This window comes from Pleuronectes platessa, chromosome 11, assembly GCF_947347685.1.
Source record: "Pleuronectes platessa chromosome 11, fPlePla1.1, whole genome shotgun sequence".
NCBI lineage: Eukaryota > Metazoa > Chordata > Actinopteri > Pleuronectiformes > Pleuronectidae > Pleuronectes > Pleuronectes platessa.
In genome coordinates, this window is record NC_070636.1 from 18,770,211 (window position 1) to 18,793,079 (window position 22,869).

General features: G+C 42.8%; 1 protein-coding gene and 1 non-coding gene across 4 annotated transcripts in view; both read right to left on the reverse strand.

Moving 5' to 3' along the window:
* Positions 1-740: 740 nt before the first annotated feature.
* trnai-aau (transfer RNA isoleucine (anticodon AAU)) lies at positions 741-814 on the reverse strand. The gene has a single exon. It is a non-coding gene; the product is annotated as a tRNA-Ile (tRNA).
* Positions 815-18,895: 18,081 nt separating this feature from the next.
* The window catches only part of babam2 (BRISC and BRCA1 A complex member 2), an 83,683-nt gene continuing 79,709 nt past the window's right edge, over positions 18,896-22,869 (reverse strand). For all 3 annotated transcript variants that reach the window (XM_053433836.1, XM_053433837.1, XM_053433838.1), the window contains exons 9-12: positions 21,979-22,049; positions 21,327-21,409; positions 21,061-21,214; positions 18,896-19,674 (exon numbers count right to left, since the gene is read on the reverse strand). In XM_053433836.1, the coding sequence (XP_053289811.1) occupies positions 19,611-19,674; positions 21,061-21,214; positions 21,327-21,409; positions 21,979-22,049 (372 nt within the window). In that variant the 3' untranslated portion in view covers positions 18,896-19,610. The remainder of the gene's footprint in view (positions 19,675-21,060; positions 21,215-21,326; positions 21,410-21,978; positions 22,050-22,869) is intronic.

Sequence of the window (22,869 nt, forward strand, 5' to 3'; positions counted from 1 at the left end):
TCTGGAGAGCTGCGTGTGTGTGTGTGGTGCACGGAGCTGTGCGCGGAGATCGCTGTTTGCCTCACTTGCTTTGGTCCATTGACGCATGTTTCCTGAAATGGGCAGTTGCGTCAGAGCGCGCGTGTGGGTTTCCTTGGTAAAAAAGGAGCGTCACACACGGGAGGGATTCCCTCCCCTCAGCGCGCGCCGGTCCCGGTCCGGTTCTCTCTTCAGCTGCAGGAGAAGAGAGGAAGGTATAGAGAGATATAGCTATCACACACACATACACACACGCACACAAACACGCACACGCACACACACACACGTCATCTTTGCACGACTTCAGAAAACATTACATCGATTTCCCATAACCATTACCATATACTTTAACCTAAACCTTAACCTTAACCTTAAACTAACCCTTAACATAACCTTAAGGATATAACACAGGGATCATTTGTTGTGATGGGCCTTTTAATGAATGAGTTAATCAGTTTTTAATAAACCCTGCCCCCAGTCTGCCAATCCCCTTATAGCACTATATAACTAACTAACTAACGTACTAAATAACCAACTTTAACCCCCTAAACTAAATGAACTTTAAAACAAGTTGTTATTGTTAAATATAATCATTTATATTTATGGGGACTTGATTGATTTAACCTAAGTTTCGGTCCCCATAAGGAAGACAAGTCCCCGTGTGATCAGATGTAGGACCCCACTACATGAGAACCAGCTGCACACCCTCATCAAAAGACAAGTGGCCAGTACGGGGATCGAACCCGCGACCTTGGCGTTATTAGCACCACGCTCTAACCAACTGAGCTAACCGGCCATGAGCAGTGAAAACAGTATCTTTCAAAATTAAGCACACACAAAAAATATCATTGTACTTCTGTTTTAGGTGAGGACACTCATTGGCGTAAGTGGCTAGACCCTTACCCATAACCTTTAAAGCCATAACTAAATGCAAAACTACAACCCCCCCCCCCCCTCTACGCAAACACGCAGACTGTTCTCTATCAGTTCTCTAAAAAGCGCTCGGAATAATAAGACACGATTCTGCACAATCAGTCTTATTGTTATTAAGCGCATCATTTGGACTGAGCACAATGGGATTCACAAAACGCGCAGTTATCCCGCGCTAATGGTCAAATGACCGTGGCCCGCTGCTGTTCCAGCGCCGCGTGGCTGCTTCAAAGGCTCCTCACGGAAATGTGGGCTAATTGAGATTCGGACGCAGCTCACAAACAAGGGCGCAGCGCCCAGAAAGTGACACGTTACACGATATGAATTGGCGTATTAAGCATAATCCAATCGACCACGGTTCCTATTTTAATCTGTATCACCATAACCGGTTAATGCTGAGCTCTCCTAAAGCTGTTTGCCGCGCGTATCTGTGCCAGAGCCAGACTCTCCCGTCAAAAAGTTTCCTCCACCGCGCGTGTGTGTGTGTGTGTGTGTGTGTGTGTGTGTGTGTTTGTGTGTGTGTGTGAGCAGTCAGAGGAAGTTGTGCAGAGGGAACATAATCAGTCTGCAGGGATGGAGAGGAGGGGGTTGTGGAAGGTGACCAGTCAGTTTCTGTGCTCGCTCATATCTCCAGCACATCAGTTGTACAGCAGGTCCATGCAGCCCCTCTGGAGAAAGACAACACAAATATATTATTATTTTGCCTGCATGAATGTGAGAAGCCTAACATTTGGAAAAGTTTGAGCAAATTAAGTTGTGATATTATCCAGTTATCAAAGATTTTAATAAATGATGCCTTCATGACACACTGTCCAAAATCACATACGTTGCGACTGGGAGTCTGAATTTGTGAAATATTTGCTTTACATGACACCCCCAATATCAACTCATAACGATATTTATTCATCAAGAGTTTATTTCTGAGGTTGAATATTGTGGTTCGCAGTCAGATAGATGACCGGTTAAGCTCAAAATGCCAAATCATACCGCTGGTCAAAGTCGTTTACACGGAACTATACCCTACCTGCACTTATGTGTTACCTTAAGTTGCTTTCAGACATGAATTCAATTCTGGACAACCTCCGGACATGCTGTATTTGGGACACATATTTCAGGCTTTCTGTGGACACACACGTAGAAGACACAGACTAAGATGTCAAGAGAGCGGAATCCAAGCTGACACTCCAAGTTACATCAGCGGGGGAATTCATACGTTACGCTCTGCCTCACCACCCCTCACCTGAAGGAGTTCTGTGTTGTTGTAAACCCGTCTGATAAGAGGATCTCCTGCTGTGTCGTGCATGTGTGAAAGGCGACCTTCGCAGAAAGTATGGACCCGGTTCTGTGGACATTCTCTGGAGTTCACGTCTGAAAATGGCAAATGTCAACTCACGGTGATCTGAAATTATTCATGAAGAGAGTTTATTTTTGCAATTGGAATATTGTGGATTGGAGTCAGAGTGATGACAGTCAAGACGTAAAATCACATTACGGCTGAAGCTAGTTTACAGGAAACTGTGGCCTATCTGCACGAAGGGATCAACTTAAACTAGGGGGTGGGCAATGGGCCCCCAAAATGTCTGTGCACGTCCCTGCTCTGACCTTTGCAGTGATCTGTCTGCAGAAGCTTCTTTAAGCTCCGAGCTGTTGCTTCGCCCCCTGAAAAAGGCGATTATGCAGAAAGCACGCAGATGTTCGATAAATCTTTATTTGAATGACATTAATTAATGATTAATGTTTATCATCTGCCAGCGGCACAGCTTTTCAACGGTGACGGTGTTGCTAAGCGACACACTTTCTCCCCAAATTGCCTGAGGAAATCTAATCTGCCATAGTCCTATAATTAATGCAGTAATATTTTTGAGATGCACCCATCGGCGTCAATTTGGGCAAAGCAAGGTATGGCGCTGTGACAGGTCGTGTTCCTATAGGAGTCCAATTTTGATCTTTAAGTACATAATGAAATATCAAAGCAAAACACTTGGAATGCACAACAAACAGCATTATAGGCCCACGTGACGCCTGTCACTCACACGCTGCTGCTCCACTCGCTGCTTCCATAGAAGCTGTTAAATCACAGACTCATCTCCAGACGAGATGGAGGGACTCTGCAGAGGTCAGCTCAGGACAGGCCCTGGGTCAGTGTGCACACTGCTCCTACATCACACATCATAAGGAATCAGCTGCATACAGAACATCTCATCCAGCCTGTTGTGCACACACGTGTTATGTCCACTCACAGACAATAAGCAGGAGGCTTACCTGACAGTGATATGGCTGCTCTGACGCAAGAGCACCCACGGGCCTGATGCTGCCTTCACGGACCTTTATATCAATCAGGGCGGAGAGATAATAAATAAAGTTGGTCAAGAGCAAATCGGAAAAAATGCATTAGGATTATTATCTTTTTAATTTAAAAGAGTTGCTTGGAAATGTTTATATGGCAGCCTTATAGTTGTTTATGTAATCCTGTGTATAGATCTGACTTTGTCAACAATTAAAAGAATAAACACATCATGCAAAATGAAAAACATACTATGTCATCAGAAAATCTGTATTTTCTGTTTTGCTCCATTCCATGAAATGCTGTATCACAAATATGTTTTTTAAGGCATTAAGGAGTATATCCATAAATATGTTATTGTTTAATAATTCAAATGTTTTTCATGGTCTGTATTTTATTGAAACATAAAGGCCGACATCACTCATCTTGCTTGGGCCACTACCCAATGATGGACGGGGCGTAAACTCAACTCATGTGCTAAGAGTAAACTTTTGATGAAATTGTACTTTTTAATTTTGTGCCCCAATGCCACCACATTTATATGGTAAATATAATACTTATTTTTACAGTTAATTAAATAGGATGTACTGTTACAGATTAAACAGACACAAGCAGACATCAGAATTAGTAATCGACACTGAGAGAACACGAGATGACACATTTACCTACGTTTGATTCTTTGCCAACACTAATGCTGCCTGTCCATTTAATTCAGATGAGATAATCAGGTGCAGTTTTTGACAATAAGAAAAGTCTTCACTCCATGTGAAGAAATCGATTCAGATGAAATATAAATCAGCTCATAAGTGCATTCAATCATTTACAGTATCAGTGAGTCACAAATGATAAGCATGTAAACAGTTTGGTGGAACAGAGAGGGGGGCGAGTGTTTCCTCTGACTTTTCCTCGTCTCAGATCATTTAGAGCTCACGGTGACAGTCATTTCTGTTTTCGTGCCCTTGCCTTCCTTTGTTTCCTCTCTGAGGCGTCACTCACCTGTCTTTGTTGTGAGACCTTAACCTGGAGAACAGCTCGACACGATCAGCGAGGCTAATCTCATGGCTCAAGTGCTGGCAGCAGGACACGCGTAGGCGGCAAAGTGCTGACTAGCAGGGTAGAGGGAGCTGGTTAAACAGCAATCAGTGTCACCGACAGTGGGATTTATAGTTGTGCTCCTGGCCTGTTAACACACTAATGTTGAGCTGCGTCTCGTGATGCAACACAGCAGACGAGCAGCAACGCAACGGCTGCTGAGTTCACTGCATGATTCAAGGAGCAGGGTGAGACACACATGGTTTGCTCTGACAATGCAGCGGGAGACACGTGCGCCCTCGTGACACTCTATCGTGAAAATTGGATAGAGAAATGGAATAAAAGGAAATCTAATCGGCGGTTACATCAAGATGCCCGCTGTGCAAGAACATGGCCTTAATAAGAGGCCGGATTGCCAGACAGGCAGACAGCTCCTGTGAATTGAAGTAACCATCCTTCAGTGATTTCTTTTACCGGTTGCCTTGGTGACTCTTGAACACCAGTCAGGCACAACAGCGCACAGGTATAATTTGATCGCTCTTGACCTCTGGAGTGTGCGATTGGGCAGAGAAGAATATTAATACATTGGCTGCATATCCTCCAATAAGGCCAATCGCATAGAGGTGTGCAAAAATAAGGAGAAAAAGAAAGTATAGCTGCTTGACAACGTCTCCTTGTACATGTACAAGCCAGGTAGACTGCATGTTATGCATTTATGTCACAACAAGCTTCTCCCGTGGCTGTAGACTGAATGTCCGATCCCATTTGCTACAGGAAGTGAATGAATCTACGAAACAGTGGTGGGCTAATATGATCCATTACTGTCTGTAGCGAGACACCACCTAATCAAATGGCCACTCCACCAATGTTACGCAAGAAGATGATTTTACTGTTCGTCAGGAGCACCACTCAGACTGGAGAAACAGTTGTGTAAGGTCTCCTGTGGCTCTGCAGGGAGCTTTGTGGGTCATCCCAGCTTGTGATTACATTTCAGAGGGTAGGGGGGAACTCTGAATCAAATTTGAACTGTTTTCCGATATGGAGTTATATCGAAATATTTTCCTTTTACATATGAAGAACTCAGCATGAGATTGTCAGAGTCAGATGTGTTCACTACAACAGGAAAATGTCCGGAACATTCAGGTGAGGTGAGGGGGCTGCGTAGAACACGCAGGGTGTGTATATTCCACTGCGGAAAACGCGCGTCGAACCTTTTCACCAAAAGCTCTTGAATCTCGGTGACGTCTTCATCTGCATCTTCAGCGTATATGACACCTCTTCTTTATCCTGCGATCTTTGTACTCTTCTGCGCGTGTTAGATAAATCATCAATTTCTTGCCCACGTACCTTTTGTGAATAATCTGGATATTTTCTATATTCTTACATGGGCTCACTCAGACGATTTCTGGACATTTTACGAGGGGGCTGGCAGGAAAACTTCTAGAAAATGCCTTGAACAACTGACTCGAACTTTTTTATTTCAGGTTTTTCTCTTCTTTGAAACATATGAATTGGTATTTAACTAATTTAAAACTATTAAAAATAATAAACTAGTCTTTATAGTACAGCCTATTGCACTACCAAGGTGTAACAGATACACTAATACGTCTTTGACAACCAAATCAAATATAATGGCAGAGGCAGACTCAACAATAAATGATAATTGACACTTAGTAACAAACAATACTGATCAGATATAATCAATAATGAGCAGTAATTTAATAATCAAGGCACAAATATAAGGGAGTGAGGATATGAGCAAGTATTCAGGTGTAGGACGGAGTGAGTGTTGGTGTGAAGTAAAAGCTAGAATGCGAAAGGAGTGGCATGCATGTGTGTGTATTTGTGTGTGTGTTTGCAGGTGCACACTGAAGAGAGGAGGAGGAGGAGGAGAATGTCTGTGCGAGGTGAGAAGGAGAGTGGAGGTTGTGAACCAGGAAGTGTACCTGGGGTGAGATAAACAAACGAGTCCCAACTCGACCTTTACCCACTGAGACCTCAGACTAACACTGAAGTCCTAATGTCTGATAGGTGTGTGATAAGATTACGACCATGGGAGTGAGTGCAAGGGAGACCAACAGAGCATGCAGCCATTCATAGAGGTGGGTGCAAAGGCAAGAGACACAATTTTACCTGGAACACAGTGTGCCCATCTAAATCACAAATTCATTCAAACAGCAGCTTTTTACTCATATTACTGAATATTTTTACTCTCTCTGCTCATATGCCAGTTTTACTTGAGAACAGGTGCAGGTCAGAGGGAGAACAGTCCATCAGCTGAAGAGCATCGCTGGTCCGAAGGTTGTGTGATGATGTCGAAAGGGTTTATTGAAATCAAAGAAATGAAAATGTGTCCAGTTTCCTTCTGTTTCTGTGACACTGTGTGGGCAACATACTTAACATGTACCTTTACGACCTAGTGAGAAAAATCACATTAAATATTGGCCAGAGTTCAAAGAAAATAATTCACCTTGTTGTTGATTGACGGATTTTAAGGCAATAGCTCACAAAATCAGTGAGCTTCTGATTCTTTATAATGCCCAATGTAAGATCGGTCCTCCTCACAACAACTGCTTTCAGCCCCCCCACTCACACCGTATAACCAAAGGTGACCGGCCTTTCTGTTGCTGCTCCAAGCCTGTGGAACAGTTTACCATCTCACATCAAATCCTGTCCCATCACTGACATGATTTAATCAAACTTAAAGAGCTGATATTAGCTCTGATGTAGCTGTTTGTTGGTTTTATTTGCTATTAATGCTAGCTAGTCTAAGATGAGTTGGAACAACACCTTTTCCCTTTAAAGCTAGGGTTGGTAATCCTGGGAAAGCTAACAATAGCAGGCTACACTTTAAAAAAGATAAAACCTCCATAAACATCCCGCCTCCTCCCATGACTGTCAACTGTTAGAAGCCGATTTTTCTGTGACACGCTCGCTAACGTCTGACAATCGACTCTGCTTTAGCAGTGTATAGCCAAAAATAATTTGGTCCTAATGAAATGATTGGTCATATTTATCAAAACAGTGGCCACCGACACTGGCTTCTTGTTGGTCACCGTGACGTCAAAAGGATTCAAACAAATAAGATAAAAAGTGGTTCAGAAATAAATGACCAACCCTAACTTTAAATGGAGCCCGACTTGCCATTTCCTCTTGTGTCCAGTCATTATGCTAAGCTAAGACAGCTTGTGACTTACGTCAAGAAAGACGATTTGCATTTTTCAAAACAACCGTACCCGACTTTTTCTAAAAGCATTAGGAACTAGAGGAGATACATTTATTTTCCTGAAAGTAGAAGAGAAGCTCTAGGTTTTCTTAGGGTAATAAATGAGCTGGTTGCCAAAAATGTCATGTTGCTGAGTATTGATTATGTTAAGAGGTTCTCCCGATTTAAATATCAGTCACAGGGTTAAAAGACAAGGTGGCAATTTGGAGAAGCGCTTACTTTCCTGCAGGGCTCAAGTGTTGCAATCTGAAACCTGCCCACACATGAATGCTGCTGGATACGAAGCTGGATCTCTTTTTAAAGAAATGCATCTTAACTATCGGCGTCAAAATCAAATGCTTGACTTGAATTATTTGCTGGACCTCAAATTAAAAGAAGGGCAGCGCTGGAATTGTCGTGAGACGGGAATTAGAGGGTAGAAGCCTCTTATTAAATGCCATCACATAGCAACCACATGTTTTTTTGCCTGTTTGCCACTGCAGCATTAAACCAAACAACCTCACCTGATTCAGCTTCAGCTATAAAACAGTTTTTTACATCGCTGTGCACGAGCCAGCCAGTCTAACATATGTTTTGTCACAGGAGGTTACAGCGAATCAAATTCACAGAGTAAAGCACTAGAGTATACCGGCCAAGTGTGGATACATAAAAACCTGTACCTTCCAATCAACACAGCCGTTTGACAGTAACTTTACAAGCATCGAGGCATCAGTTCCTGATACAATGGAAGGAAGTGCGTCACCGACACGCTGTAGCTCGAGACAAAGAAGAATGGAACGCTGCTCGGGCGAAAACAGCGGAGAGAGAAGGGGAAACGTTGGAGCATGTGGTGGAAGAAGTGAACAAATAACAGGGACTGAGAGAAGAGAAAAAAACCTGCGAGCGGTCGGGGGGACTCTTGAGCAGGCACGGAGCGACCAACACAGCCACCTGCAGACCGCAAATAAACAGGACCCCAGTGTTCCTTCCACTTTTACTGGACAGCTTGTTTTCAGTGGAAGAAAACAAAAGTCCCCGACGCGATAATAGAAACCGAGGAAAGGAAAATGCTGGCCGCCAGACAAAATCTGAGACACAAATTATTTTGTTTTGGTCCTTATGTGTGTTGTTTTCTTCGTCGTTGGCCCAAAACAGTCAAATCAAATTGTGTTTCCGAGAGACGCCGCTCCGTGCAGCCACGGTGAACACACAATGGACAAGTTTATCTCACTCCGTCAACAAGGTTGTCAGTATAATTTATGAGTATGCTGGTCTGAGAGCAGGCTGAGGGCTGCACAGCTTGGAATGTTAATGGGTTTTGGTTAAGGATCTGAGTCGGTGTTTGACCTCGGCTGAAAAACCATCACCCTCCTCTCTGCAGATAATTATCTGAGCTGAGCAAATGAGACATTTAAAGCAAAAATCACCTTGAAATCTGACAGACTTCTTCTTTTAATTTCTTCACTTCACTTCCCAGAACCTGTCAAAGTGAGAACGTGGGTGTCACGGTGACATCATCTTTCCTTTGTGTTACAGTCGAAGATGCTCAAGTTTCGTAGCTTCTGCTCGTACCTAACTGACTACCTCTTTCTTCTGGAAGTCAGGAAACACAAACACATCACTTCCGGTTCACCAAAAGATTTTTTTCCCAGGAAGTGGTAAAAGTGTTTACAGTAAGTTCAGAAGTGTTTTTGCGCTGGAGGTTGAGTCATGTCATTACTGTAAATGCTATAGACATAAAAACAAGGATTCAAGATACCGTCATGTTTGATAATAAGTCTCTCACTTAAGCAACTTTCAGACAGGCACTGAACTAAAGTTTTACTGACCTCCTCCGGAGGGGATGTGAGAATGTGTGAGAATGCAAATTACTCTATCCGGAATTCCTCCTTCCATAGAATGTATGAATGAGCCCAAAGATAGAAATCCTGTCAAGATTCACTCTGCGTGAGTGGGTGTGTTAATGTCCTTTCTATCACAGATGCAAAAATGAAAAAAAGAAAAGAAAACAAATATGTAAGGATGACAAAGTGGTGCCCTACACGTAGAAGACACAGATGAAGAGAGTTTGTGGTGATGAGGGTCAACGTTAGAGTCGATGTGCTGTAAACTAAAACACGTCATCTCTTCAGCAGAATCTAAACGTTACACCCTCCTCTGCCTGCTTCAATTTAGAAAAAGTGTGGGCAGCTATACAAAAAACATAATTTATTTATATATATATATATAGATAAAGTCATCAATAAATCAAAATGTCATTATAAACTGAAAGAGTATATATGAATAAATAATATGATAAAGGAGTAAACATCAATAAACTCTACCTCTAGCACAAGGACAAACAAAACCTGGTCGTCTGAACTCAAAGTAAAAAGAAGAGGAGGATAATGAAATATTTAGCTTCTCAGTAATTTAGCTCAACCTTTCAGCTTTTTAACCATCGTCAAATTACAGACTGTGGTTCTGTAATAGATCCCATTTAGTCTGTAATCTATAATAGATTCTGCAGAAAGCCAGTATCTACATGCAACATTACATCAGATGTTTTCATGAGCTTTTAAGGAGTCTCACTCTTTAGATGGTTTAAATCCATTTCATTGTTGCTGCATAAGTCTGCATGTCGGTATTAACCCCTCTCTGTAAATCTGTTTTTAAAAAGAAGATTTTTCCAAAGAATAAAGTTATAATTAAAAAACAAGGACGTGGTCCTGGACAGAATTTTTGAAGACTACAGGCTATCCTGAAAGTCACTTTTTTTTCTTCTTCTGTTGTTTAATGTCACAGCTTCCTGTAGTTGGTCCGAAAGTCCAAATTAACCCCAACTTTTTTTGCAAACAATCCAAAACGTGGTTTGTTTGGTGCAGACTTAAATTTTTGATCTGTTGATCCGGTTGTTTTGGTTCGGACTAAAGTGAAAAGTCCAAAATGTCTGGACAAAAGAAGGTAGGTGAGAAAGCGTAATAACATGATAACAGTGAGACTGGTGATTAAGCAGGTAACAATGAACTAGTTCACTATCTTAGTTTTGCCTGTTTGCATGCTAATATTTACCAATTGGGAGTAAACAAAACATACATATAAGAGAAGTCTGGTTAAAAAAAAAAAAAAAATTGGAAATAATATGAAATTGGGGGATGTGAACATCTGTAACAAACCTCATTGAAATCCATAATATAGCTATCAAAGGATATCAGTAAAAAAACTAAAATGTTCAAAGTCAGAGAATCACCAAAATCATGAGCTTCTGCCTCTGGGGGCCATGTCTGTGAAAGAGTTTCTGCAAACTGATGTGATCAAAGCTGCCATGACAGTGTGGCTACAGAGCAACATGTCATCCATTATTCAAAATATTGTAAAAGAGGTGCCCAACATTCTTCTCATGTATACCAACATTTGAAATTATGAAATAAAGTTAGTCCTAACATTTCACAGACATGCATTTATGTATTAATCTATGACAATGAGGTGAAAGTCTTTAGGAATCAGTATTCTATTTATCTGAATAATAGGTTTTACATCATCACAGCCGATATCTTTACTTTGAATGATATTGAAAACAGGTCAAGAATATGTGAAAAGAAGACAAAACTTGGAACACTCAATATAAATATATGTATGAACCTTTTTTTTGTGTAACAGAACTTTTGAGCAATGGGATCTAGGTGTCATTTTAAACCGAACTGTATTTACCAAACACGTGTGGACTCAGTCTACGGCGGACCTCTACGTGTTCCTGGACACAACACATTCACAGGCCTGCTTCATCGGACAAGTGGAGGCAGGGTCGACCGCACGTTTCTGTTTGTCCGCGCTGTGGTTGACAAAGACTGCAGAAAAAAAACATGGCCATAGAGTCAGTGACATTACCATTAGGTTTGTGACGGGAGCTTTTGAAGCTTGCTGGCATTTCGTCAAGTTCTTTGGAGCAAAATGAAAAAAAAAAAGGAGAAATTTCAGCGGCAGGGTGGAGGCCGGGCTGAACTGAAGCGAGTAGGCAACGCTCGCCTTTGAGTGACTGATACACTGAGACACCTGTCAATCAAGATGCACACAGCAAAACATACGGTGCCTCTCTTTACACCTTCAAATCCCAGCCAAGCAAACTGCCACAAGTACACGGGCTGTTGAAGTGGATGAAGTCATCAGTGGAGACGTCTTGTGTGAAATCGGTCAATAATCAAACAGGGATGTGGAATTGTGTGGTAGAATGGGAGGGGAGGAGGCGGGGGTGCTGGGCCATCTTCTTCCTGGGGTGGACTCCTCCGGTGCGTCCATTCCTTCCGGCTCGATGGAGGCTTAATGTGAGTGTGGAAAAGTGGAAAATTTAATTAGGCTGCCAAGGGGGGTTTGTGTCACTTGGCACGAGCCATCCCCCACCCTCCTACTGCCACCTCCGCTGTGCACCCCACCCCCCACCCCTCTCCTCTTCCTCCTCCTCCCACCTTCACTCACCCTAGCTCATTTGTTGCGTTGACGTATTGTACCTCTTTTTATGTATTTTTTACCCATAGTCCTCCGGGACATGTCCCGCTGAGGCCAAAAGGAGCAGACAAGAGGTCAACAGTTTACAGATGTGCAGATGTTGTGATGCGGGTGAGAGCTGATGTGGTGGAGCTGTCACTGAGCACTGATGTGTGGATGCACTTAAAGAGCGAGACTGCTGCCGGGAGAGCAGGGCCGACACACAGACTGTACCACCAACACTCACAGTGCTAAATCAACTTTAATTTCCTTGAAATAAAGCTGGACATTTTGCTTAGTTTACTTTAGTGTGTTTTTCATGCTGGTATGACAGGATTCATTTGTTAGTGGACCCAGGACTTGTTCTGTCCTGTTCTCAGGATTGTGTCGCATTAACTGTTCATGAATCTATCCTAAAATAAGTACAAAGTTCTAAATAGCTCTGTGGTAATATCAATTAAGTTGCAACAATAAAACTTGTCTCAGCTCGTGTGGACTTACGTAATGTGTAAATGCAATATGAAAATATCTGTAGTGTTGTCTAAGCAAAATCAACACAGTAAGCAAACAGTCAATGTAGCATCATTAGCTGCAAGATTACTTCTGAAGGTAACATATAATTACTAAATCTTCTTGTTTTTAAAGGGGTTGAGTGATTTAAAACCTCGTTTACATCAATATAAAATGCTGGGTCAACCTGGGTTTCATCTTTTACGCTTAAATCACACATATGATGATATGATCAGTTTACAAATGATCTGGTTAGTTTTGTTTTCACATTGTAATTTAGGGAGCAGGCTTTTAACTGATATACGCAAGACATGTCATCATCACTTATGTGGGCTGCGACCACCTACACTTGACACTGATTGGTTGTCTACAAACAGTTGGTCCTCAGGTCTGAAACATCCAACGCAGGCTTTTCACACTGCCACAAGCCAAAGCACCTCCATGTTTGTGGATGGGGCCTGGACTTAACTAAAAGGTAAAAAAACAATATGTTCAATTGTTCATGTTTTTGGTAAATTTGGTTTTAATTATTTATTTGATGCTAAAAACATGGGATGAAATGTCATGATTAACAGCAGCAGGCTGGCTTGTGTTTGGTTGAACTCATGTACAGTCAGAGGCCTCGTTAGGACGCTTCCCCTAATCGCTAATGTACAAACTCTGGCTGTAAATGACATCATCACAGCAAGATGGCCGCGTTCTGAATATATTTCTGCTAACTGGTTTTTAATTAGATATTTGATGCTACACCAACAGGATGTATTGGCGGGACAGTAATACCGTGGCTCCTGCCCCAATCTCCATTGAGCAAATTCTTTATATACAGTCTCTGCACCAGGCTGTAAGCATGTGTAGACTTTTCAGTAACAACTAATCTCTTTACAAGAAACTAGTTTGTGTCCATCCTGTTAAGTGATTCAGAAATCAGCTGCCACAACTGTCTGAAGGGAAATACTAGAGTCGGAGTTTGATTAGGGCTGCTGGACACTAAAGGGTACTCAGGCTGATTTTTCATCACCTCCAGCTCTAAAGCTTATTCCACCCTCTCAGTCATGCCATGCACCCATAGGTTATATTCTCTTTTTTTTGCTGCAAATCCACCCAAATGTGCAGCCAGCTGTTCATTGTTTTCCAGACTCCAGTTCAGAGGGCGGCAGTAATGCACCTAAAAAGTTGTTTGCCTACTGTGATAAATAAACGAAAACAGGAGAAACTTCATGTTTCTGTGAGATAGCTTGTCTCTGGAAGTGTGTGGTCTAACATTCTGGCCAAATCGTCTGATGATAATGAGGATGATCAGTTCAATCTTAAGAGTGGAAAATCCTCTAGTGTGCACCAGGCCTTAGAATCAGTTGGACCTCACATGCTTCCCTAAAAATTACAGCTAAAGTTCATGAGCTAATGATCTGAATAGAAAATCTGTGATTCCTCAGTTAGGCACAAATTGGATTTCAAACACTGTGAGTGCTAAAGTCTCTATATCGAAATAGATTTTGTTCAGCTGCATACAGAGTGTCTATTTGTTGAAATGTAATTTGGAGATACAATTCATTTAATCCTGTGCAGGAATAACATTAAGCTGATGCCCAGGCCGAACTTCATCACGTGGCTGCATCACATCCACTCAGCTTCAAAAGAAAAGTTTCCCTCAACTTGTCAGGAAACATGCTCATCCCTCATGCACTCCTCCAACGTCCAACGCATGGATATTTATTTTTTGGATTGGGTGGGTGGGGGGTGGTGGGGGACAAAGTGAAGGGAAGGGGTGGTGGTTGTGGTGGAGGGATGAAAAGAGTCTTGTCACATTACATGTACCTGTCTGCGCATGTCTTCACTCGGGGCTGTCATCTCACCTGACAGGTCTATCAGTGTCCGCGGCTGATCACAACGCGTCTCTCAGCCTGACAGGCTGAACCGACAGCGCGGCAATCCAGACTGACAGCTCCTCAGGTAGCTGGTGGAGGGAGCGAGGGGAAAAAGAGAGGGAGGAATCTGGGGGGATGAGAGGAGACCGCAGAGACCGCGAAGGAGTAAAAGAACACACACACACACACACACACATACAAACACAAACGACAAAAGGAGTAAATGAAGTGAGTTAACAGTGAAAAAATGTATTCAACACGACTGGTCTCAGTGCTGCTCGCCTACAAAACCCTAAAGTGATTGTGAGATAATTTTCTTTAAATGAGTAGTGGCTGCCAAACATTACCTTGAAATCCATTAAACATTTGAATCCTCTTCTCCTTGGCAAACACCCGGTGCCAGTTTGAGTATTTTTAAAAGCAAATCGAGTCTCATCTGTTTTTACGACAATCGCGCAAGACTGAACCAAGGCCAAAAGAACAAAACACCTGCGGGATGTGTTTTGGCTTATACCCGTGAAAGGTTTAAATCAAGTATCTAGGATCACACCCAGGGGGAAACGAGGAGGGGAGTCACACCCTCCACCTCCCCACTCCTCGACAACAAATCTGTCTTTATCTCGTCAAAATGCAACAAACGAGAGACCTTCCAGAACGCCTCGACAACACGGGAGACAAAACGGGGAGAAACCGACAAGATCCGGAGCAAAGACTCTGATCAGCTTAGCTACGCTCTCTCCTGGCTGCGGAGTGTACGAGGAGTAATTAGCAATTAACAATCAAGGTTTAGCGAGATCCAGTTATTATCTGTATAAGCAAGGGGAGAAGGGGGGGGGGGGGGGGGGGGGTACCTGCCACTTCGACTTGGGAGTGTACTAGAATTCCCGCGTTACTCAAGTTTGTTAAAGAAAAAGAAAAAAAAAAACAGAAGTAGAGTGAGGGACCCGAGAAGTAATTCTCTCATTTCAACGACATCTCTGGGCCATTTTTTTTTTTTCTTCTTCAAATTCCCAGATCAAACAGCCGGTAACAAAAGGCCCCAAATCCCCCCTCCGCTCTCCTCCTCCTCCTGCTCTCTCTTTCCAAAATTAGTTAAGCCTCTCAGCTCCATCATCCTCAACATGGCTGGCATCAACAACCCTACGCCGTGTCGCAAATGCTGCATAGCCTCTGAAATCCACCCTTCAGACACACGTACACACTCCGCTTCAGCCCCATCCTTCCAACACGGGAAAGAAGATGATGATGGTAGTGGGAGGGGGGGGGGGGGGGGACAGAAAACTTCCCATATGTCACTCTGAATTTGTACTTACAGAAAAAAAAAAAAAAAAGTACCCCACACTAAGAGTTTTGGATCTCAGCCACTCCTTCCTCTTCCGCTCGGATAACTCTCTGTCTTTTGTCTTTTTCTGGGAGAAGATGTGAAATCCAAAAGGCGTTGTATGAAATATAAAAAAAAAGATGAATCAGGCGACGCTGACAGGCGATTCGGACATCAGGAGAATAAACAGTCTAGGATGATGCAGCTGTTACTGCTCTCTGATATATTCAGGCCCCTTTTTTGGATCCTCCTTGTTTCCCCCGCTGATTACCTCACCTTCTCTGCTGTTTACCATGACAGTTCACAAGGTGATGATTCAGGATTTTCAATCTCTCTCCCTCCCGGCCTTCTTATGCACACTCTCTGCACCGGCGCCTGCAGCTTCGTCCACTTTCGACGCACTTTTCCTACTCTTCAAAAACTTTCTGGCGGCTTGCCCCGACTTCAGCTGGGTGAGTGATGCCGAGAGTTAACTCCGGGGTTATTGCCCAAGCGGGAAGGTGCTCGGTGCTCAGCTTTAAGTGATCCTGTTTCACACACTTGTCAGTACTCGGGGCTGGCAGGTCCTTACTGCCTCCGAGCTGGCTGCTTATAGGGTTGTCACCACAGCAGTTAATGTTAATCTAATGCTGAGATTCATGTTTGCCAGCTCCCTTGAGCTAAGGACACCTGCTTGGGGAGCATGTCAGGCTCCTGCCAGCATCAGACCCGTGCCCTGCGTTGTACAATCATTACTTTGTATAGCTTGTGTTAGGTCAGCTGTTCCTCCACCAGCATGTCGAGGGTGGAGATGGAAGTCTCACCTCAAGCAATGCTGGAGAGAGGGAAAAATTAATCTAAAACACAACTCAATCGTCCGTTCATCCTCCGAGGGGAAAATGACCATGTTTAATCGTCCCTCAAATCGAGTCCTGGTCCAGCAAAGCGTGAACTCAGCCTGACCACGATAAAACCCCCTCCACCCTCATCAATTTAATCATCCCCCGTCCACAGATTCCGAGCTAATTATTCCAGCCTTTAATTATTCCATCCGACTGCCGTTGAGATCTCCTAAAGACGTCTGGATTAGTGGATTTGGAGTATTAGCTCGGAGGGTTGGCAGACCTCTGCACTGTGATTCACGGGGCTGAGAAATGCATCTTCAAAAGGTACCTTTAGCAGCACCTTCACAGGATCATTACGCCGGATAAATCCGTGTTAAGTTGCTTAAAAGCGTGTAAAGGTGAGCCACGTTTGGGTGCAGACACCTCGGAGGGAGGAGGCTAACGGAAATGTGACTTGAACATCGCGACTGTGACATAGTTTAAGCCACTTTGGAAGGAATTGTTCTCAAGTTACTTAGAGGGCTTATGTCAAGTTGGGTCAACGTTAAGGACGGGAGAAAGTTCCGGACTGAATACGTTTACAGCCCAAGTTGGCACACCTCACACACTGCAATGTCACGGCGTGCTCTGAGTGGAATCATTTACGCTTCACTTTAAATAAAAATGATTCAATTTCTCTTTTGTGTTTCAATGTAAATTTTGACTTAATTTAGATTCACAAAGTGGTTCAAACCATGTCAAGATTCGCTACCGTTTTAAAATCGGCGGATACCTTTTGGGTGAGGAGTTGCGATGTCTAGGCTCGACTGTCAAGTTAAACTATTCTTTGCTCATGCTTGTTAAAGATGCTACCCATCATCCCGCTACCCCTGCTTTGAACTCCTTCCCTCTCCAACAACCCTGCAGCTCTCCGAAATGAGAGCAGCTCGTCCCGTGGCTGACAACCAAGATGTTCTGAAAGCAGGTCGGGAAAGGTTAGAGCAAGAAACATGGAGTGGGGCAGTGAAAAAGACAAAAAGAATCTTGCTTTTTAATTATTTTATTAAGAGCCTTGATGCTATTAAATGCCCCAGATACATTCACCCTATAGTTCTCAATTAGACTTGACAGTTGCTGCTTTACCAACAATAAATATAGCAAAGGGCTGCGCCTGAGGCCAGGAAGGACCCCTAACTATGACCCTCATATTTAATGATGAAAACAAGCACGCACACACACACACACACAAACACACACTGCCTCGCTCAAGCACATGCATGTGCACATCCATGCATGGGAATGTTCACACACACACACACACACTCTCTGTGCTGTGGCTCCACATCACACGTTAGGGTCCTTCAAAAACAGTCCTTTACCAATTGACATCATCTCTATGGTTTATAAATACATTGGTGTATAAAATAAAGTGTTTATTATAACCTTATTTGTAATTGTAAGATGGCACTAAAATAAATAGTGTGTCTGAAAAATGTTTTGTGTTTCACTAAGCAGTCTTTTCCTCTTAGCACCACTCTCTTTTTTCAGCCGCAGTAGCTCCGTGGCTTGTGGATAGCCGCGTCTGTTGGTCTGTCCCTCGCTTCAATTCAGACTGAAATACCACAGTCTATTGCATGCATTGCCATTCAATTTTAAAAAGACATCTGTTGTCGCCAGAGAATAAAGCCTCATGACTTTGGTGATCTCTTGACTTCTCATTGTGTGCCACCAGTAGGTCAAATCTTTCACTCATCCACCTGAAATACCTTTATCTTAAAGACAAACATTCATGGTTCCCAGGTGATGAATCCTAATGATGTTGGTCATTGTCATAGACTGTATATAAACGTGGATGACATGACAGCTCCTCAAAGAGCTGCCAAAGCGTCCTAATCACTCTCTAGTGGCTGAGTGCATTATAGATGATAAACCATGCCTCCTCCATGTTCAGGGATGGGACATGGACCAAACTAAAAGTTAAAGTACACGTAAAAAACGATGGTAAATGTTTTTCAGGTCACACTGTTGTTTGTTTTCTGTTAAGTTTGGTTTAAGCTAGTTATTGGACGCTATAGAAATGGCCAGATTGACGGATGAAACTGACTCACGATTGAACAATGGTTTGTAATGGAGGGATCTCTCTCTCTCATTCCTCAGTCACTACTGCACGGACTGTGGCCTTAAAATGACGTATTCGGCCCAAGATGGCAGCGTTCATATCCAGTATAATTTGGCTTTATTTCCAAATAGCGGGAGACATCTTTATATACAGTCCTTGAATTTTCTCTTTCGTTTTTTCTGTTTATTCCTGAAGATTTTTTTGGAGATAATTTTTATATTTTAATCCCCACATGTATGAAATGCCATGACATTTCATACATTTCCATATTATTAAACACACTTTCACATTGCGATTTCCTGATGTAGCAGTGACCAAAACAAAACAAAGCAATAGCAGACAAACTGTCAGAGAAGACAAACGTCTTTACTGGATAGACATTTTGACAAAACACATGAATTTACAGTATTGCCTACATCTCAGACTAGATTAAATTAAACCCACATCATTCTAACACAGATCATTTAAACATTCGATGGTGGAGTCAAACGTGAACGAAGAGCAAACTGAGATGTAGCAAACTCACTACAGCTCTTTGTGTAGTTAACAAATTGTTGAACTAATGTATAAACAAACATCTGGTCACACTGCGGCACCACTGTATGGAGTGCTGTGGGTCCAAACCCCAGTGGTTTGACAGCTTGATGATGGGTGTCATTGGCAGTACACAATAAAACAACATGTACAGCTGAGGTCTTCAAAGTAATGGAGAATCTTATTCAAAACCGAGGCCCTTGACTCTGCCAGTGATAGTGATCCACAATCATCATGAGAAAGAGTTTGGTGCTGGGACGACTAGACAGCAGAGTGGCTTCTCTCTACAGGTACAATAAAAAGTGAAGGTAGTGACTAAGAGGCAATAACTTCAAGGCCAAACGATGTGGAATTCACAGCGTCTGTGTGCAAAGACGCACACTGTCACTCTCACTGTACTGTTAAGTCTGTGCACGCTCATGTGCAGGTTTACAACTGCATGCACGGACACACACTCACACACACACAGACACTCCCTCCCTCAGGCAACTCTCCAGGCAGGTCATTTAGCTGGAGAGAGAGAGAGCACTACAGCTTTCCGGTGGCGAAGGCTCCCTCTTGGAACTGCGGGATGAAGCTCTTGAAGTACGCTCTGGATGGGCGACAGAGAGAGAGGGGGGGGGATGGAGGTGGGTGAGCAAATGAAAATGTGACAACAACTGAGTTTCAGCTGCTTCAAAACGTCAAACAAAGTCCCTGCGTCAGTCCCGCTTCCGGTGTGTATCAGAGCGCAGAGGAAACTCAGAACGTCTTGTACTTGTTGAACTACAAATGTACATGAGGTGCTGTGTGTACGTCTCAGTGTTAAACCCTCCAGTGTGAAAACAAGACAAACATACTGTACGTATTGAGGTTTTTGTGTTCGTGCGCTTCAGTCAAAACACTGAAATATACACTGATTTACCGGAGAACTTTCCAGTAAAGTCACAATAGCTACTTTCGGACACGCACTGAAGTCCAGACATTTTTCCAGAAACTTTCCAGGGGGGCTGTATGTGTGAACGCAAATGCCCGAGTCAGTTGCTCTGAAAATGTTCCATACAGCAGGGAAATCTGAGTGGGTGGGTGTGTTTATGCCATTTCGAACATGCAACTAGGAAAATCTGGAACCATTCAAATATCTCAGGATGAAAAAGAGGTGTCATATATGTAGACGACACAGATAAAGAGGTCACACAGACAACGTGATTCAACAGCTTTTGGCAGTAAAGGCCGACACCAGTGTAATGTGATTTCCGTAGCATCTACTGCCCACAGGTGCCATCCCCTCGCCAGAATGTGTTCGGATGTTTTCCTGTTGCTGTGAACGCGTCTGACCCGAAGTCTCTCCTGCTGCATTCTTCATAAGTGAAAGGAAAACTACTTATTAATGTCTGAAAACAGCTAATATTGTTGGAAAACCTTATTTGTTAGTTCTTAGTTGTTTCTGCTTTAAACAACCTTTAAAAAGCAAAACTTGAAGTCAAATCCAGGCACCAACAGACTGAATTTAAAGAGTTTCATTGACATTTAAATGTGGTAAAGAGCAGTAGGAAAGATGATAGGGTAAGATGAGAAAGAAGTATGTGAGTAAAACAGATAATGTGTTGACTTCTAAAGTCACTCGTGCCAGGAGAAAGAACAGCCTGTGCTCCCTCCTCAGACAACGCCTAGCTTTACTCTTGTGGGGTCAGGGCAGTTAATATGTACTCAGGGTGGAATCAAATCTGTGAATATCAACACAGTTCATGTGCTGCATAGTCCACACAATAAGGTCCTGTTGTGTTATTCTGTATCTAAATGGTAAATGGTAAATGGTGAATGCATGATAAATATGCCTTTATTATAAATAATTTCATGAGTAAGAATATTCCATAACTGTGAGGAGCAGAGCATTTTATGACCTTCTGTTGTGTTTAAAATTAACATATTAAATCCAAAAATTAAATGGTCCAACTTCCAAAATGCAGGAATATTTATCGTATCTGACTCTACTTACTTTGCCCTCTTGGCCATCTCGTTGCCGTCCCAGCGTGGGCTGTAGGGATACGACTTCTGCACCTGAGAATACAGCTGACCGCTGTTGGTGAAGTGGTAAACGGACTGGAAGGTGAGGGTAGGCTGGTCCCTGGGGAAGTACAGCGGGAGATCCACTACAAAACAGAGAGACAGAAACGTATAGACGGAGAAGGAGAAATCGTTTATTGTTATTTAACTTCATCGATCCAGATCGATCAGAATCAGTGTGATTGTGACTTCTCCTACCGTGAACTAGGAAGCAAAAGTCTTTCCACATGAGTAGCAGGGTGAGCTTTGTGAATCCCTCAGCATCGTACTCCACCACCCCCCTGCAACACACACATACCAATTTCTCTCGTTTTGTCTCATTTAACACCTCTTTTATAAAAAGACATAGGCAGTTACAAACGTGTTGTCAATCTCAGAGCCTATCGATGTCAAATCCGCCTCTAGGAGGAACGGACAATATTCTGGGGCTTCCAGTGTAGGCAGCAGACTGTGTAGACATGGGGCCAAGACTCTAACGCTCTGTTTGCTGTGTAGTCTGACTAGTTTCTGTCTAAATCACAGAGGTTGAACGTTTCCTCACACAAAACCCAAACAGCCATACTTTTTATATGTGTTCTAGATCCAGACGACATATTGTCTAATCTCTATGGATAGCTATCTCCATATGAATGCAGATAAATCCAAAAATACTATTTTCCTCTCCACATGAAGTGTTTACCTGCGGCAAACCGAAGCCTGCTCCAACTAGAAACAGGAAACACAAGGCTTCCAGACCCAATATATTGTCCCTTGCAAACAGATTCTGTATATTCACATGCAAAATCAGTTTATAGAGCTTATGTTCTGTGATTATGTTGGTGGAGAGCGTGGCCTTCGATGGTTCACTCACATTCCGAAGTGGCTGAGGAAGGCAGCGATGTACTCTCTTCTCTTGTGATAGCCTTGGATGACATATTGCACCTATAGAGAGCAAAGAGGAAGTGTTAATGCACCAAATGGAGAAACAGAAACAACACATGAACATGAGCAGAGACTTAGGGGATCTCATATATATCAGGGAGAGAGAGGTAAATGAGGTATAGGGTATATCTAAAACCAACTTGATGTTTAAGTTTGCTAATTTCCAAACAAATCTAAAAGACATTGTATTTCTCGTCAGAGCCATTATATATTCAAATCCTATCAGTGGCACACCCAGATCCAAGTATGCATTGTATATACATGTGTACCAAAGGTCTATGCTGCAGTTCACAATGTACCAATGGGTTCACAGAGTGCGTTGAAATACAGGCAAATGTTTATTATGCTGCCAAAACATTATATATTACAGCGTGTCTGCAAATGTGTAACAGATTTTTCTACCACGAACCAGATCCAACATAAAACATGACACATGAGCAAGTTTTACACTAAAACCATACCAGAAGAAAGATGTGAAAGGCAGACACAAAAATATACAAGATGTTTTGAGAAGCCACAGTAGATGTCAGACAAGAGCTCGGCAGAAATGTGACTGGATAATTTATTGCAAATCCATTTATTTGAACTAAATTAGTGGAGTGTGATGATGAATGATCCGGTTTGTTCCAGATAAGCACAATTTCACTCTTGTAGAAATAAACCGAAACTAGAATGGCACTCTGTAGAGCACACAACTGGGCCAAGACCCAACAGTCTCCTCATCAAAACACTTTTAAATTTAATAGATCCTGAATATTTTTGACTTCTTCCGCGACTCTTTCGCATCCTTCCACTAAGTTTCGTGGTAATCTGACCAGTG